The sequence below is a fragment of the Corapipo altera genome, unplaced genomic scaffold (assembly GCF_003945725.1).
Source record: "Corapipo altera isolate COAL_440 unplaced genomic scaffold, ASM394572v1 2b, whole genome shotgun sequence".
Classification (NCBI taxonomy): domain Eukaryota; kingdom Metazoa; phylum Chordata; class Aves; order Passeriformes; family Pipridae; genus Corapipo; species Corapipo altera.
The window spans coordinates 12,622,866-12,639,652 of record NW_020884874.1 but is presented as its reverse complement, the minus strand read 5'-3'; the positions used below and the strand labels follow the sequence as shown (position 1 = coordinate 12,639,652).

At 39.8% G+C, this 16,787-nt stretch overlaps 2 protein-coding genes across 2 annotated transcripts in view; both read right to left on the bottom strand.

The window, feature by feature from the left end:
- NUS1 (NUS1, dehydrodolichyl diphosphate synthase subunit) overlaps window positions 1-126 on the bottom strand; it is an 18,875-nt gene extending 18,749 nt beyond the window's left edge. The window contains exon 1 of the mRNA XM_027632288.1: window positions 3-126. Coding sequence (XP_027488089.1) covers window positions 3-126 — 124 coding nt within the window. The remainder of the gene's footprint in view (window positions 1-2) is intronic.
- Window positions 127-3,525: 3,399 nt separating this feature from the next.
- LOC113941120 (nephrocan-like) lies at window positions 3,526-10,658 on the bottom strand. Its single transcript, XM_027632278.1, has 3 exons — window positions 10,446-10,658; window positions 7,224-8,125; window positions 3,526-3,973 (listed from the first exon to the last, which is right to left on the bottom strand). The coding sequence occupies exons 1-3, from the start codon at window positions 10,656-10,658 to the stop codon at window positions 3,526-3,528; spliced, it is 1,563 nt and encodes a 520-aa protein (XP_027488079.1).
- Between the last annotated feature and the right edge of the window lie 6,129 nt (window positions 10,659-16,787).

The following is a 16,787-nucleotide window of genomic DNA, read 5'->3' as shown; positions in this document are numbered from 1 at the left end:
GCAGGAGGCGGCGGCGGCGGCGGCTGCGCGGCCGCGCAGGCACGCGAGCAGCGCGCGCTGCAGGCAGAGCAGGGCGCGCACCAGCGCGTGCAGCGCGCGCCACGCCAGCCCGCCCGCCCCGCTCATGGGACCGACCGACAGGAACGCGCGGGAGGTGCCTCAGCCGCGGCGCGCCGACCGCCTCGCCGCCGCCATCCCCTCACAGAGCCCGCGTTCCCCGCCCGGCAACCACCCGCGCCGCCATCTTTCGGCCGCCCCGCCTGCTCTTTCACCTCTCGACCCGCCACACGCGAGGCGCCCGTTGGCCGCCGGGCGCTAACGTCATTTCCGCCCGCGGAGCGTGAATTACGTGGCCGCGAGGGAGGGAAGGGGCGGGGCCAGGAGGGGAGGCGGGTCCGGGAGCGGCCTGGGGAGGGGGCGGGGCGGCCCGGGGAGGGGGCGGGGCAGGGGCAGGGGCAGGGGCAGGGGCAGGGGCAGGGGCAGGGCCGCGGCCGCGCCCCCTCCCCGGGGGTACTGGGGGCGGGGGTAGAAAGAGTGGCGGTGTGTGGGCGCCGGGCGTGGGTTCGCGCTGATCTCTGCCCGGCCCTTGACCATTTCTCGGGCTGGGCTGCAGCGCTGTCCAATCTCCCGGCTGCTCCAGGGGCCCGTTCCTCTGTCCGAACACAGCCTTGGTCTTCCTGGCGCCCGCAGCGCCGGCGTGTGAAGCGAGGGCGGGGAGCACATCCGAACGCCGGAGGAGCGGCCGCGTCTCCTGGGTGTCTTTACTGAACAGCACGTTTCAGCGTCAGAGCGTCCTGCGAATGCTCACTGGGTGATTCTGCAGCACGGGCGTGGGAAACGGGGGGCGGCGCAGCCCCCGAGCCTCGGGGAGTGTGCCCCTGCAGCGGCCGGGACCCACGTTTTGCAGTCTCCCGCAAAACCTGCAGTTCCCGGGTTTTTGCTGCCTCACTAGGAGGTACCTAGTGAGGTAACAAACTACCTTGTCTTATGACGGCCCAAATGTCCGAAGATGGAAACGCCGCTGCAGGCGAAAGGTAGAGCAAGAGCTAACAAGCCAGCCGGGTGCTCTCAGGCACATAGGTGGGCTGAAATGACACAGTGAGATATTTAAAGCACTCTGTTGAAAAATCCGCCAACGTAAAATTAAATGAAGAATTGTGTATCAGGAAAATATTTTTCTTGCTCAGAAAATAGCTACTTCCCAGTCTTTTAATACAGATCAGCATTAGCCAGCAAAAATGACTCAGTCAAACCACAAGAAAGGCTTGTGCTATTCCATAAATATCTGAACGCTTAACTACCAAAAATGTGGGTGACTGACCGTATAATCATAGAATCATTGACGTTAGAAAAGACCTCTAAGATCATCAACTCCAACTGTTAACCCAGCACTGCCAAGTTCACCACTAAACCATATCCTTAAGTGCCACATCCACATCTTTTGAACACTTTCAGGGGTGGTGATTCCACGACTTCCCTGGGAAGTTGTTCCAATGCTTGACAATGCCTTCCATGCAGAAATTTCTCCTAATATCCAATTTAAACCTGCCCCTGCACCGCTTGAGGCCATTTCCTCTGGTCCTGTCACTTGTTTCCCTGGGAGAAGTAACCAAACCCAACTGTCTACAACCTTGCTTCAAGTATTTGTAGAGGATAAGGTCCCCCCTGAGCCTCCTCTAGGCTGAACTGCCCCAGCTCCCTCAGCTGCTCCTCATATGACTTACCCTCTAGACCCTTCACCAGCTTTGTTGCCCTTGTCTGGACCAGCTCCAGCACCTCAACATCTTTTGTGCAGTGAGGGGCCCAGAACTGGACAGAGGACTCAAGGTGCCGCCTCACCAGTGCCAACAACAGGGGAAGAATCACTGCCCTGCTCCTGCTGGCCACACTATTTTGAATATAAGCCTGGATGCCATTGGCCTTCTTGGCCACCTGGGCACACTACTGGCTCATATTTAGCCAGCTGTTGACCGGCACCCCCAGGTCCTTTCCTGCTGGTCAGTTTTCCAGCCACTCTTCCCCCAGCATGGTGGTGTTGTGATGCAAGGGCAGGACCTGGCACTTTGTCTTGTTTAATCTCATACAGTTGGCCTTGGCCAATTGGTCCAGCCTGTCCAGATCCCTCTGTAGAGCCTGATGATATGTAAATGTAAAGAAAAATGAGCTTAGGTCTTTCTGTTCCAGTTGCATAGCTTAATGTGTCCAGTTGCATAGCTTAAGAAACCCAAGTGTCAGTTGCATTTGCATAGGTAACATAACCAAATAGCTGTGCTCTAACACCTGACAAATCAGCCTCTGTGAAGGTGAGTGATTACTCAGTTACTGAACGACAACAGAAGATAAAAAATAATAGAAACTGTTTGCTTTGAAAAGTAATTTGCTGATGTAATTACTCCTCAGTTATCACCTGAAATCATGAACTGCCAGGAAACCCTTTAGGTTACTGTTTGTAAGTCACTTCTTTTAGTGGACTCAGTAATCGAGTTTTGTTTAATTTTCACACGCTTTGGGAACTGCTTGATAAAATTTGTGCATGCATCAGAGTTAATGCATATACCATTAAGTAATTTCTTTTTGTGTGTGTGCAAAAGTCTGGAAAGTTCCTGCAGTGAAGGGGGACACTTGCAGTGTGTATTTGCACATTAAATACCCCTAACCCAAAAGCGTACACACAGCATCTTAAGCTATATTGTAACCAATTAGCTATTCAGATACCAAAATAAACTCTTACAAAAATTCACCTCACTTGATCTTATCCTAATATTTGCCAGAGGTAGAGATCTATTTCCTGAGAATCTTTCTTCTTTTGTTTACAACAATTGAATAAGGTCAACTTTACCCCACAGTTTTCAGTCCTCACTATTAATAAACTTTGGAACTAATATTAAATCTTATTAACCAGGACACTGATTCTTTGTTTATTTCATTTGCTGTGATGAAGATTTTGTGCTTTGCCTGGAGCTCAACTGATTTTGTCTAACGTCATTTAAAATAGTCTCAAATAAATGAGGCAAATGTTACAGAAAAACTGAAATCAGTTTCTCAAAAGCAAGAATTTCTGAACAATCTCGAGAAATTTTTCACATCAGTGTAACTCTCCATCTCAAACTGCAAACCCGTGAGTTTAAATGTGTTGAATACCAGACTCCCAGTAACAGCATCTTGTGGTATTGCAAGATTTTATTTGTGGGGGTTTTATGCAATTATAAGAATTATAAGAATGTTCTACTATAAAAAGGTCCATACAGAGTTACACGTTGCTCTTCTAAGAGATAGTATTTGTATTCTTACTTCCTTCAAACTACATAGTACTAATGGCATAGATAAACAAATAATTTTTTTTTACAATATGCAATTCACAATGGCATCCTTACTACAGACCTTCTCTCACCAGTTATTACCTCTTATTGTACAAATAAAAGAGGAAAACTAATGACAGATGAGAAGGCTGCTTGCCAGTAGAGACACTGGTGGCAGTGGGCAGCTCTAGACAGCTTCAAGATTCAGTACAGATAAACCATGGGGTTAATCTAATTCATAATCATAGTAATCATCGTCCGTGTTTACTCCAATGCTGGAGGCCTCATTGGGTTTCATTTTCTTTCTATCCTCTTTATCTGTTTCTGTGGAAGATGAATTGCCTTCACACTGCTGCAGAATCTTTTTGGAAGACATCCAACTTTCTCCTCGGCTTTCTGCTGGCGCTGCACACTGCCCTCCCTGGACATCCGTTCCTTTGGCCACCAGCGCTCTTCTGGTTCTGAGAAGGTCACAGGTGCAGTTCCAAGGGTTTCCATCTAAATACAGATGACGAAGACGAGGTAAATACTCCAAGACTTTGCGATCCAAGGCAGATATCTTGTTATTCCGTAAATTTAAAACCTGAAGCTGTTTCAAGTCCTTCAGCTCTTGTTCTCCAACATCCTCTATGCCATTTCCTTTTAGATCCAATCTGGCAAGGGTGTCTGGAAGTCTGAATAAAAATAAAACAACACAAAGATGTTATGTTCATCATATTGTTTCTGTTTCTGTAAGTGGTATTTGCTGATGGTTACTTTTCCAGGCACATCTGATGTACTAAAATGAAACTATCACTAAAAAATGCAATCTTCTGCAAAAAAAGATGTTCATGTTGAATTGTGAGTATTTGGGGGATTGTTTGTTTATTTATTTGTTTGTGGGTTTTGTTTGATTTTATAAGTATACTGCCTGTGTACCCTTGAACTCTTTTCCCAAATTACTGCAGTTCTGACCTGTACTGACTGTGTTTGTGCAACTGAACTAAACAGCAGCCTTGCTGTGCTATACTGTGAAGAAAATTATGTTCGAGTGTCAAGCTTAAAAATGTATTTTGTAGTCTTCAATGCCATAAGCATGCCAATGACCAAATTATAGCACCATGGAAGATCAGAAGTTTAGAGAATCATGGCAACGCTGCTCTTTCAAGTACTCCTATATATGATTTGTTTAAAAAGCTTTTTTTATTCATAAAGAACTAGAATTTTTCTTCTGTTTTGTTCTCCTGCTCCCATAAGACTCAAACATTAATCATCACAGCAGTAGTCCATCTGATAACATCCTGTTAATAAATCTGCAACAGGGAAAATACAAGTGCTTCTTGATGGTCTTTTTAAATAGTACTTCAGAGAATTAGAACTGATTACATTTAAAAGAAAAAAAAAAGCTGATAATCTCTGGACAAGATACTAGACAGGTTAGTATAATTCTTATTTTCATACATATTACAATTTTTTATGGTAAGACTATTATTTCAAAAGTCTTGCCCATTTATGACCTAATTTTCTTCTGCTATAGTTAGTGACAAGTGCTTAACAGAAAAGCCACTTAATTGGTATGGAATATCTTTAATACAATTTATTTGAAAGTATCTTAAAAATCACTTTCATATGGTAGTATGCAAGTGATGAAATTAAAAGTCATAGTTAGAGATTTTAAGGAAACTTATTGACTGAAACTCTTAGGAAAATTATAAGTAATACTACCAAGACCTATTTATAATAGAAACAGCAGTATACTACAACTGGTATAGGTTCATGTGATAGTTTCTCTCAATGTAATAATATGAGATACCTTTGAAAATGACTAAGAGGGTAATTTTGACCCTCACCAACTGTTTTTTGTGAAGTTGAGTTTGACCTCTTAAGCTGAAAAATGGTTCCCAAATTTATGAAAATCTGACACGTTCAGTGGTACTATTTCAAGAGTAGTGCAGATCTGTATTTTGCGATATTTCCAGTGGAGATGAGAATTTCACGTATTGATACAGTGATTCACTCCACAAAATTTGATCTTACCAAATACCTGTGCCTGCAATAAATCTGTTTTGAAACCTAACCACAGGCAATGACTATATTTGCTCAGTATGACACTATAATGTCAGAAGGGTACTCTGGGGCACCCAGAGTGCCACTAATGTCAAGGGCAGTGGGAAATCACCCGAGATGTTTATCCAGACTGATTACAGTCCAAAGCCTGACCAGCAAGTCCTTAAACCTGTTAAGAGTCCTACTGTACTAATGTTAGACTTAGGCTTTGTGGCCATGTTATTTGACTTGAGGCTATGTAGATCTTGAGAAAATAATGTCACTGGAGTACATGATGACTGACCCTGCCGCTAGAAGAGGAGCTGTGCTCACTCAGGAGCTGACTGTGGCAGCCACACTGTGCTACTACCACTTTAGGGCACATCATCAGACTCTTCGCCACACTTGCACCACTCCCTGCAAGATTTTAGAAAGTACAGACTCTTCTCTAAAAGTCTTGAAAATACTTGGACTTGTGGATTATTTTCTTCTCAGAAAAGAAACAAAAGAAGCTTTCTTCGTCCTCATTCCTGCCAAAAAAAAATGCTAGGACCTATTCACTTTAGCATATTATCCATATTTTTTAACCTTTCACAGTGGTGACAGTTCTCAGATAGCTGTCAAAAGTAATACTTTTATTTCTGTATATCCATTCATACCTGGTCATCATCAGACAAATAAATTAAGTACATAAATTTTACATCTTGTCATTTTTTCCCCTCTTATGTGTTTACAGCCCTCCCTGGAAATCTGTATTCATTGCTGAACTGAAAATATCTCCTTAAAAGTTGTACTGTTTAAAGACTAATAGAGAACTCCTTCCTGTTAATTCTCTTCACTGCGAAGGTTGTAAAGTAAGATGGATTAGACAATCCTAAAGTAACTAGAAAGCATTAAACATTTCTGTGAAGCTAGGTCAAATCAAATATTTATACACCACTAAATCACTTTCTGATTATAAAGCTGCTGCCAAATAGATTCAAATGCTAAAGTACCTTATGCTAAACGAATTGAAATTTTACTGCATTATTTATTTGGGCTAGTTAAACCTGTCCACAAGCCATAAAAATAAAGTTTTACAGTGCAGTTTTGTTAAAGACGTCGCTGTTAATGGAATTACTTTGCTATTTTTATGCCATCTTATTGCACAGCTTTTTGTAATAATAAAATTGCCACTTTATATCAGAGCAACCTCTGTTTGGCTTCATATGCTGTCTCTAATAATGGCCACGACCACACTTAGATGAATGTGAGACATCCTCTAAGCAGAGCATTAATGAACACAGTGTGCCCAAGGGATGTTTCTTCTATGCTGTTTTGACTGGAATTTTGCTTATATCCTTAAGCTGGAGACTATATATGCATTCCAAATACCTCGTAATGTGTGAATTTAATGAAGCTAGGAATGCTATTATCACTGAAAGAGCACATTCTTTTTGACCAGACTCAGTTCCTGAAATCTTAATATTTTAATAATAATAAACTCAGCATGGATTGGTGGAAACATCAGCTTTAAAATTGCTCTAGTTCCTTTTTATCAAATGCTCTATTAATTTTCTTCTGTAGGGAAGGTAAATCTAAGTAACAGTACAACTTCTGTTGCATTCTCCTAGCAGGTTCACTTTATTCATGCGCTAATTAAACAAAGTGGTCTCACTGGCAGGAAGAGATGTGAAATGAGCAGATTCACTGGGGACCACAGATGTAATGAAAACAGCTCTACTTCTATTCTAAGACTGCTAACAGGAGTGCTAATTAGTGCTAGTTGTGGCAGTTGGTTTATGCTATGGATAGACTTCTACCATGACTGGGGCTGAATACAAATTTTTGGCTCGTATTCTCATAATGCAAAGAAGGAGAGATGACACCTTGGAACCAGCTGCACTCAGATTCACTTGCCTCAGCGGAATAGAAATGAGGAGATTCTGTTCCAGTGCCAGATTTGAAAGCTGTGCACACTGTTGAAGAGCTCCCGCCTCAAACATGCTCATAGCGTTGTTGTCGAGAAACAGGTGCTTGAGGTCTTGTAGTCCTTGGAAGTCCTGGGCTGTCACCTTTTGAATCAGGTTATTGCTGCAGTCGAGTTTCTGCAGTCTACCAGGCAGCCTGAATGGCATAGTGTGGAGCTGGTTCTTAGAGAGCTCCAAGGTTGTTAAGTTAGGAAGAAGCTGGGCACCATCTATTGATGTTAGCCGATTTTCTGACAGGAAGAACTCAGACAGGTTTTCTAGATGTTTCATGTCTCGAAGTCTCACCATTTTAAGTCGGTTTTTCTCTAAATTCAGTGACAGCAGGGATCTAGGTAGGTCAAGAGGCACTTTTGTCAGAAAGTTTCCACTTAAACTGAGAAACTGTAGATTTTGAAAAGATGCAAAGAAGTTAGTTGGGAATGAATTCAGTTTATTATCAGCCATGCTTAGATACTTCAGCCTAGGAAGCTTAAATGGTGCAGACACGGATTCCATGTTGTTGCCATCCAGGATCAGACTTTGTAAATTGCAAAGGGAAGAAAATGCACTTGGAGGCAGAGTTGCAATCAAGTTGTTCCGAATATCAAGCACCCTTAGTTTCATCAAACCTGCAAAATCAGTTGCATGCAGAATGTTGATGGAGTTATCAGCGAGTTTTAAAATTTCAAGGCCAGATGGGAGAAAGGTGGGTATTTGCTTTAGCTGATTTTTGCAGAGTTCCAGGGACTTCAAGGAGTTCAGAGCTTTGAAAGTGTTGTTTTCTATTGATTCTGTGCCGCTGCATGACAGGACCAGCTCTTCAAGGACGGACATTCTCCTGAAGTCAGTAAACTTAAAGAGAAAAAAAAATAAATTCATGTGATAATACACCATCTATTTATAGATATCCTCACTGGTTACTTCTGGATGCTCTGACAATTGCTAGTATATATGGAAAAGCTAAATATTTAGAATGAGAAACAGATAAGTGGTAACTACAGAGGTGTTAACTAACTATAGGTGCTTGCGGTTTGTCACATTTCTAGAATTTTGTTGTTTAAATCTATACTGTGTCTGGTTTTGAGCAAACACATCTTTTATTTCTGCCTGGTGGATTGTCTGTATAAAATAGAGAGCTAATACAACCAGCGGCAGAAATCTTTGCAGAGAGTAGATGGTTGTTAATATTCACTGTGCTCAATGGAGCTTGCTGAAGCAGTTTTGAGTTTATCATACAGCCATTGCTGTATATCAACAGTATTGTCATTGCAGCATGTATTCCCCAGAGGAAGTATGCATGGATACCTTTACCTCTTGCTGCTATAAGGTTTTGGTAGGAAACTAGAATCCAGCACAAAGCATGTTCTACAGCATAACCTCCCATGCCTCTCAGGAGTTTGAGTGCAGTATGAGGTGGGCAGTACAAGTGATTTTGCAGTACAGGTGCTGGGTAGTAATTATTTTCTGTCATCCTGGTTGAATACATACTCGTGTATATGAAATCAGCTTATAAAGATGACTGTTAAAAGATGCCTTCCAGCTTCATTAATCCAACTCCTGCATGTTTTGGGTTTTATCTCTTTATCTTAGCTACAAACTCTGCATTTAACTTCTGTTAAAATTAAAGCCCACATAGCTCTGAAAGAGGAGTCAGATTTCATTTTTTCTGGTGCCCTTAGTTTATCCTTCTGATTAATTTTATTCTATCTTGTAAAGTAATTTCTGAGCACCACAAGATTGGATGCAGTAAGGGAGAAAGTATAGATATGGAACGTCTATTGATGCAGGTTTCTCCATCAATTACGTTTAAATTCAATAAGGGAAGGTACTCATTAAAAACCTTATATTCTCAACAGTAATTAAAGTTGTCAGAATTGTATTTTTTCTTCTATAATGCAGTTTTGTGGTTTTTTGTTTATGTAGCTGTATAGCAATATCAGAATTGCATGTCCAGTTTTGGTCATGATTAGGAGGCTAGTCTTGTAAAGCTTTAAAATGAGAAGTCCCATAGGAATGAACTGCATTGCTCAAGAGTACAAAAACACAGTCATATGTAATTATAAAACCATCTTAAGGAAATTGAAACAATTGTGAACCTTGACAATTCAACACATTTTCTCCTATTAATTCAAAAGCAGTATTTTTCTGCTTTTTCTCAGTTGATTTCTGTAAGTCTCTAAGAGGCTTAATTTTCATCTTATTAAGTGACAGAGAGCTATGTGAAGGTCAATGTACAGACATTCACTCTGTAATGATGTTAGACTTCTTAATGTGTATTATTATAATTTCTATTTTCCACCTATTTGGCATGCTTTGCTAAGCTTTGTGACCATGCTGTTTTTAGACTTAAACATTTATCCATGCTGTTACAAAACACCAGTCTTTCTAATATGAATCAAGACATATTTGAAAGACTATCAGCTCTCTTTTTTGCTAGAAAGTGGTGTTTTATTCTCTAACTGGATGGTCTATGAAGTGATACTAGTATAGTTTTACATTTTAAAATGTTGATCTCCTGAAAATGGATCTAATATACTATTATTTTAATAGAAACATTTTAATCAATTTGTAATTTTTAATGACTTTTTTTTCTTTTAGTATTCCTGTGAACGGGGATTTGTTATAAACAGTTTTTTAAAACAGTCCTCTGTTGTGGAGGCAAGTTAGACAATTTTCTTTTAGCAGATAAAACACCACTTATTAACACAGTTAGAAATAAACTAAATCTTAAAGTTGTACCTGACACTTGCAGCTCCAGAGGGGGAAAAGAACTTCCATTTCACTCATTAGGAAAATGATTCTAATGACATAAAACCTTTCAATTTACAGGTTAAAAAATTACTCTGAAAGTCAATGTTTATTTGACCATATATAAAACAAGTCACCATTTGGCTCCTAGTTGTAAATTACTATTTTTTTGAGTTTCATAGAAAATATGAGTGTGACAGCATTAACTACTGCTTGGAGATTGTAGGGTAAAGAAAACACTACAGGAATATATTCACATATTCTTAAAGAGTAAGTAAAAATAAAAAACCAGATCTGTCAGCATTTTACCAGTTTTTAGAACATGGAATAAGATTCTCTCCTCAATTGAAAGGCACTACCATCTGGGAAGCCCAACTTTCAGATACAGTGCACTACAGAAAGCACTTTTGCTGAATTTTCCTACCTGGAGTTGTTTAATTTTGCTGTGGCTGATGTAGAGTCTCCTGGTGGTAAAAGGAATCTCTCTGGGTATCTCTGTAGCTCTGTAGCATTGCACTGACTGGGCAGGGTCACAGCTGCATCTTCTTGGGCAAGTGGTACTTAGACCACTGTGAAAAGAAAAGAAGACGACTAAAAGATATGATAAATACACCTTCCAAAACAGAAACTCTGACATTGTCTCAGCAACAGGCAGCCTGAATTAAGCACCAAAGCCCTTTTATACCATGAAATCTGATAAAAGGATATTATGACTGTGTATTTTATCCCAGTGAAAAAACAGCAAAAACAATACCGTAATTTGCCTGGGTTAAAATGTTGGCAGGCATTACAAAGACTGGGAAACTTAAACAGTGATAAGGTGCCTTTACATTTGTAGGTATGCGAAATTAGTGTTATTTATTACCTGACATCTAATCTGCAAACATCCATATTATCTCCAGTTTCCTAGTTTTGTTAAATGTGACACCACAGAATTAGTGGAGAAAAGATAAAGAGCTGTTTTATACTGGGGCTGTAAAACCTTTGTCTCTTCTGTGACCCAGTATTAGAAACAGAAAAAACACAACCACAGCCAACACCAAAGCTTTTTCTCTCTTTTTGCATTATGCAGATCACACACACACACTCCCCTAGACTCCCCAAACTCAGGTAGCTATTATTTCAAAGTGAAAATGTTCTATTCACTTTTTGAATATCTGTGGTACAGCTGAGTGCTCCTGGTTGGACAAAAAACTACGTCACCTGTATTTGGGAAATTCCCATAGATCATAATTTAATTATTCTTATATTTGAAAATTATAAATGTGAAGTGCTTGAAAGCGTTTACTATAAATCAAGAGACAGATATCAATAAGACCTATTTATCCCATGACAGATGGAGAGCACCAAAGTTCCCCTCAGAGTTTTCTTTCTACTTACTGGTTTCTTTATATATCTGCTAGCTGTGCCAGCTGGAAATGTAAAGTTTCTAAAGGCATACAGTTTGAGTTGTAATTATTTTCCTTTGCACTGAGCAATTTACAATGTGCAAACTTGTGTCTTTGCAAACCTTTGTATCTTAGTGATCTGCTTTGCACTGTTACCTGCTTCCTTCCATCCTCTCAATCATATCTTCAGTAGTAGCTAATCCTATTCCTTAAATGCAGAACTAGGCCACTTATTTTTCCAAGCTGAAGATAATGTCAATTTGATTTGACAAATGGATAACAGAAGTGGGGACAGTCCTTGATGGGAATGCCTATTGGATGCAGCTGGGCTTATAGTGGACAATTGCCATATTCTTTCCTGGACACACTTTTTTCTTCCTAATCCTTTATACTGCGAGTACAGAACTGCAACCCAGCATCTGCTAAACCAAAGAGCAAGAGCAGAAACCTTTTCCAAAAGCAACCTGTCAAATTGGCATGTTTAACAAACTATGCAGAAAAATCATGCCTGACTTATGCCATAGTGAGCACATGAGCAAAAATGAGTGGATGGAGAATTAGCAATTGTGTATTAAAACAAATATTTTAATGTGTCTCAATCTAGAGTTTGGTACCTGGCTTGTGGTTTTGCCTTTTTTTTTTAACCCTTAGAAGAGTCAAAGTGCTCTAACAAAACTGTAAATCCTTCCTGCATCCTGACGGCTACTTACGTATTGCTTTGATCTCATCTTTCCATTGGCATGTGTTTAAACGCTGGTGTCACCTAGACAGTAGTGCTCAGTATCCTATGTAGGGATTTGTCTTCCTCAAAAATGTTGTCAGAAAACAAAAGGAATGAAGATCCAACCCTATGGTTTGCAGTTTACAGCTCTAGAGTAACAACATGGTCAGTCTGCAAATCCCTTTAAGTAAGAATCATAGATTGCATCCTTCCCTATTTTGTAAATTTTAAGTCAGTCAGCTAATGTCAGAACTCATAGCTCTAGTTACAAAGTAATGCCATGGTAAGATGTAATATTTTTGTCTCTTGGCCAAAATTTTGGAGTAATATAATCCTTGGTCTTTTCAAACTAATGAAAGGATACTTTATTGATTTAATAGTTTTTTTCCATTATATTAACAACAATGATGTAATCAATAATGATTAAATTTGATGATTAAATTTGAATGATTAAATGATTACAGAAATTATGTATCTATTGATTTCTGATATATGTGTGCTTTTGGCAGCTAGGTAATTCAAAGTGATCGCTACGAAAGGTGATATCCTATTACAAATTCTGACACACATCTACTGGCACTGATGACTTTGCTTTTTCAGAAAACCATGACCTATGGGGGTTTTATTGATTTTAGGAGACCTCATGACAACAGAACCAACGAAGAGTCACAGTACTGTATAAGCATAAGCACAGCAGGAAGATGTTGTGGAAGCAGCACTGCTGGCCCATGAGTTGCACAGCTTCAGACTGGGATTTTAAGAAAGTCAATCGCTGTGGCCATTTCTTGCAAGCAGTTTTTATGCAAACTCTCCATAGCTTTTGATGGGGATTCCTGTGCAGGACTAATGGTGTCATTTCTTTGTTAGAAAGAATGAACAATAGCAACCAAATCTGCTGGCGTGAGAAGTCACAGGGACATCCTACATGGTGTGTGCTTTAATCAAAGGTAAACACTTCAGAGCAGAACCTGCCAAACCCCATGGTTTGGCAAAGTCCATGTCGGATGTTATCTTGTTGGCATTTAATACAGATATTGATTAAGTATATTGGATGAATGTGGATAAAACATAAGTGTGAGTTGATGGAAGTTAGATCTTTCAGGGTTGCTGCTTCTATTTCAAATCTGAAGTAGTGCTCATAAAGGACTGTAAAGTTTTTTTGCTTGTTTGTTTTCCAAATATATCAGTTGGCCTAAAAAAAATACTATATTTTTGTACAAGCCTTACCTCACACAAGATAATTTCAGCACCTGCTGTACTGGTGTATGGGCCTTTTCTTTCTTCACCAAAGTCAGAGGTTTGGCAAAAGCACATGTGTATGTCAAGACATAATTTTTTAACCTAAGATTGCATTCAGAAAATTATATAAAAGATAATATTAAAATTAGAAGAATGAATCTGCAAAATTCTTACTACAGAGCATTTAGAAATGCCTAAGTTAAGACAGCCTGTAAAACCTACAGGTGGATCCCTTGTAATGTGCAGGACTTGTAATGTGCACAGACTGCACAAGGGAAGATGCAGCCTTATCACAAAAGACATGGAGAAGCTGAGCTCCTGCAGCTGGCGTGTTGCTTGCCTATGGAAAGGAAGAACCGCAGGAAAAGACCAGCTTAGGGCCTGCGTAGGGCATGGGTAGGAGATTGGTCCCTGAGGGATATCACAAGCAGAAGGAGTTTGGCAACTAGAAGCTGCTAAGTGATGGCGTATGCTCTAAAGAATCCTTGGCATATTTAGCTGCCATATGCTATCAAGTGCCTGCCACTGAGTATGTGTGAATTTATAATTATTTTTTGCAGAAGGTTTTTAACTTGGATTTGGACCAGTTTTTCATAGGGACAACAAATGGCATTTGTCTCCAATCAAGCATTTCTCTCCAGAGTGGATCAGGATACTAAGGGAAACAATCATAACATTGTTTTAAAAAAACATGATGCTTCCCTTAATCATCTGTTGGAATAACCTGAAGTGCTTTATAGAAATGTTTCTTAAACAAAGAGCCTCAGAGAGTTACACTGAATCAAAAATGTCAACCTATGAATTTAGGCAAATTAATGAGACCTAATTAGTACAAAGCTTAAAAATGTATCAGAAGTGATTTTGTGTTTTAATCCTACAAAGTAGAGTTTCACAAAAACAACCAGAGACCTGTCTGAAAAAAATTAAGTATTAATCTTCTTCTTACACCAAGAATTTTGCAGAAATATTTTTTATCCATTTTCATAGTAGGTAGAGAAGGCACATTCTAACTCCAGGCAAGGTCATCTTCATATACTGGAAACACCTGCCAGATGAGTTAAAGCAGATTTTTTTTTCCACACAGTAAGGTAGGTTTCCTTTTCTTCCTCCATGCTGGCTACACGAGGAGATGAAATTGATAACCCCTCAGGAATTTCTTGCGTTTCACTTGTCTGTGGCATGTTTGCATTCCAGAGGAACTAGCACTGTGAAACCTGCTGAAAGGAATGAAACTTTGTTGAACAGAAATTCACATATTAAGGAGTTGTAGTCATTGCCAGTTTTGAGATAGTGCTGAGGGATGCTAGCCCAGATCAGGTAGGACGCATCTGGGGCAAGCACCCCACAAACAACAAATAAGCAGAGGTCAGTTTAGATAATTTCATACCCTAATGCCACTAATGATGCTGTAACTGGCCTTCAAAGTATTGCAGCTAATGGCATCCACTTGATGGAGGACTGTTCTTCATTAATTGAGCCACAGAGAGCTGTGCCCATGAAATCAGAGATTAGGATGTGGTGACAGCCTTTAGGATGTGTGACAGCTTTCTAGTAATGACATTCCAGGTAAGTCTGAAAAAGGAATGAAGAGGGGGAAATAAAGAAGGCAGATCTGATGGCTGAGTCCATTCTCAGCCTAGGGTATAAACATACAGGTCTTTTGTATATGGGCAGTTATGTAAGATCTGTAGTGAACTTATGAGACCATGCCTCATACAGTACCACCTAAAAGTAAAACATCAGGGAAGGGTCATCCAATCAGAAAGGGAACCATGAAACCAAGGGAACTTTTTCAGAGTCCTGTAGTTCTGGCCCCTCCATTTCCTTTGGATATCTTTAGGCTTTAAGAGCAGCCTGCTAGTAACTGTGCATCCAACAAAACCAGACAGGAGCTTAAACTGTAAAAATTATTTACTCTTCAAACTGCAAGGCACAATTTCAGTAAGACAAGGACTCTGAAACAGCAGTTTTCTAAATTATACACTGGGATCATGCACAGAAAGAGGGTTTCTTTCTTGCATGTTATAAAAGCTGAACATTTTTTGCATGTGTTGTATTAATTTTTTAAAATAAAACAAAAGTTCAGAGCAAAAATAATTAAGCATAAATGTATACATAGAAATAAGCATGAGAATAAGATCAGAATAGCACTGTGAAAAAGAAAAGCTGGCCTGAAGAAGTGACTTGTGGAAGTTGCCTTGTGTAAAAGGAGACCAATATAGAGTGAAGGTTCAAAACAGTCGTCAGTAAACTGTTGCACCTATGGGCTCACCTATGGACTGTAAAATGCAGCCAACTATGAACTCTCTAGTCCTGCAAGGCAGGAATTGCCTAAAATGTAAAAACTAAAAAGTCTGGAGTTTGTTAACAGATATTGTTCTGTAATGACAACTGAAAATGTATGCCCCTTTAGGTATCAATGCAGGTGGATGACTTCCTCCTCTCCTTCAGAAAGGAGTGTGCTTCAGAAAGATGCTTTCTAATCATCTACTCTAACTCCTTTTTTAGCAAGAAAATCTTGCTTTATCATCTCTATTTTCTCTGATACTTTGATCCTGCAAGATATTACTTGTTTTCACTCCGTTTCCCCTTTGGTGCCCCTGCTTGTGACTGCACAGCCACCCATGCAATCAAACCACTCAAGATGCTTCAGCATTAACCACACAGGAGATGGCCTTGACATGTGCAGGCACTGCAGCCCAGCACACACAGCTGGGCAGCTGCAATTACAGGGGTTTCCGGGGGAACTGACCCTCATGTGCAAACATATGTGTTTATATTGTAAATTCTTTGTGCAGGGGCTGGGTCTAACCAAAGGTTTATAGAGTATCTCACAGTCTAGGCATGGACACTAGATACAAAATCTACAGCAGTGGAGATGTCAATCCAAGCAATTTATTTTTTCCTTTTGATTTGGGTATTACTTTGGGGCTTTTTTGGTATGAAAATGTGTCCTCCTCATGCTTAAGGTCATTTACTCTTTAAGCTCAAAGTAAGGTTTCAGATAATTAATTAGGTACTCCAGTAATCAGTCAAAGTATGCAGGTTTAAATATATGAAGGACTGTTAGTACTCAAATGTACTTAATAACAGTATAATGCAGATACATCACATGCTCTACAGCCTGTGTAAAATAATTGAAATTATGTACATAAATTAAACATGAAGAAATGATCTGGTGATTAGCTTCACCAGAACTACATCATAAATAAGGTCAAAGAAACAAATCAGAAAACTTTCAGTGAAGTCCTTTTGACATTAAAGGCATTCAGCAAATTTAAATTCTTCTTGACATAGAACTTCCTCCAACTATTGTTAGAAATGTCCCTTGTAGAAATGATTCTTACTGCTAGACTGGTTGACTCAGACTATTGCTGTTCTTTAAATGTTCTTCAATTATTTTATTGATGTTATCAGG

Excerpts from the sequence above, each read along its gene's own strand:
- LOC113941120 (XM_027632278.1), bottom strand. The coding sequence starts at position 10,658 with ATGTCAGAGTTTCTGTTTTGGAAGGTGTATTTATCATATCTTTTAGTC. Across the intron at positions 8,126-10,445 it reads GCAAAATTAAACAACTCCAG|TTTACTGACTTCAGGAGAAT; the intron begins GTAGGAAAATTC and ends TTTCTCTTTAAG. Across the intron at positions 3,974-7,223 it reads CTCATTTCTATTCCGCTGAG|ACTTCCAGACACCCTTGCCA; the intron begins GCAAGTGAATCT and ends ATTTTTATTCAG.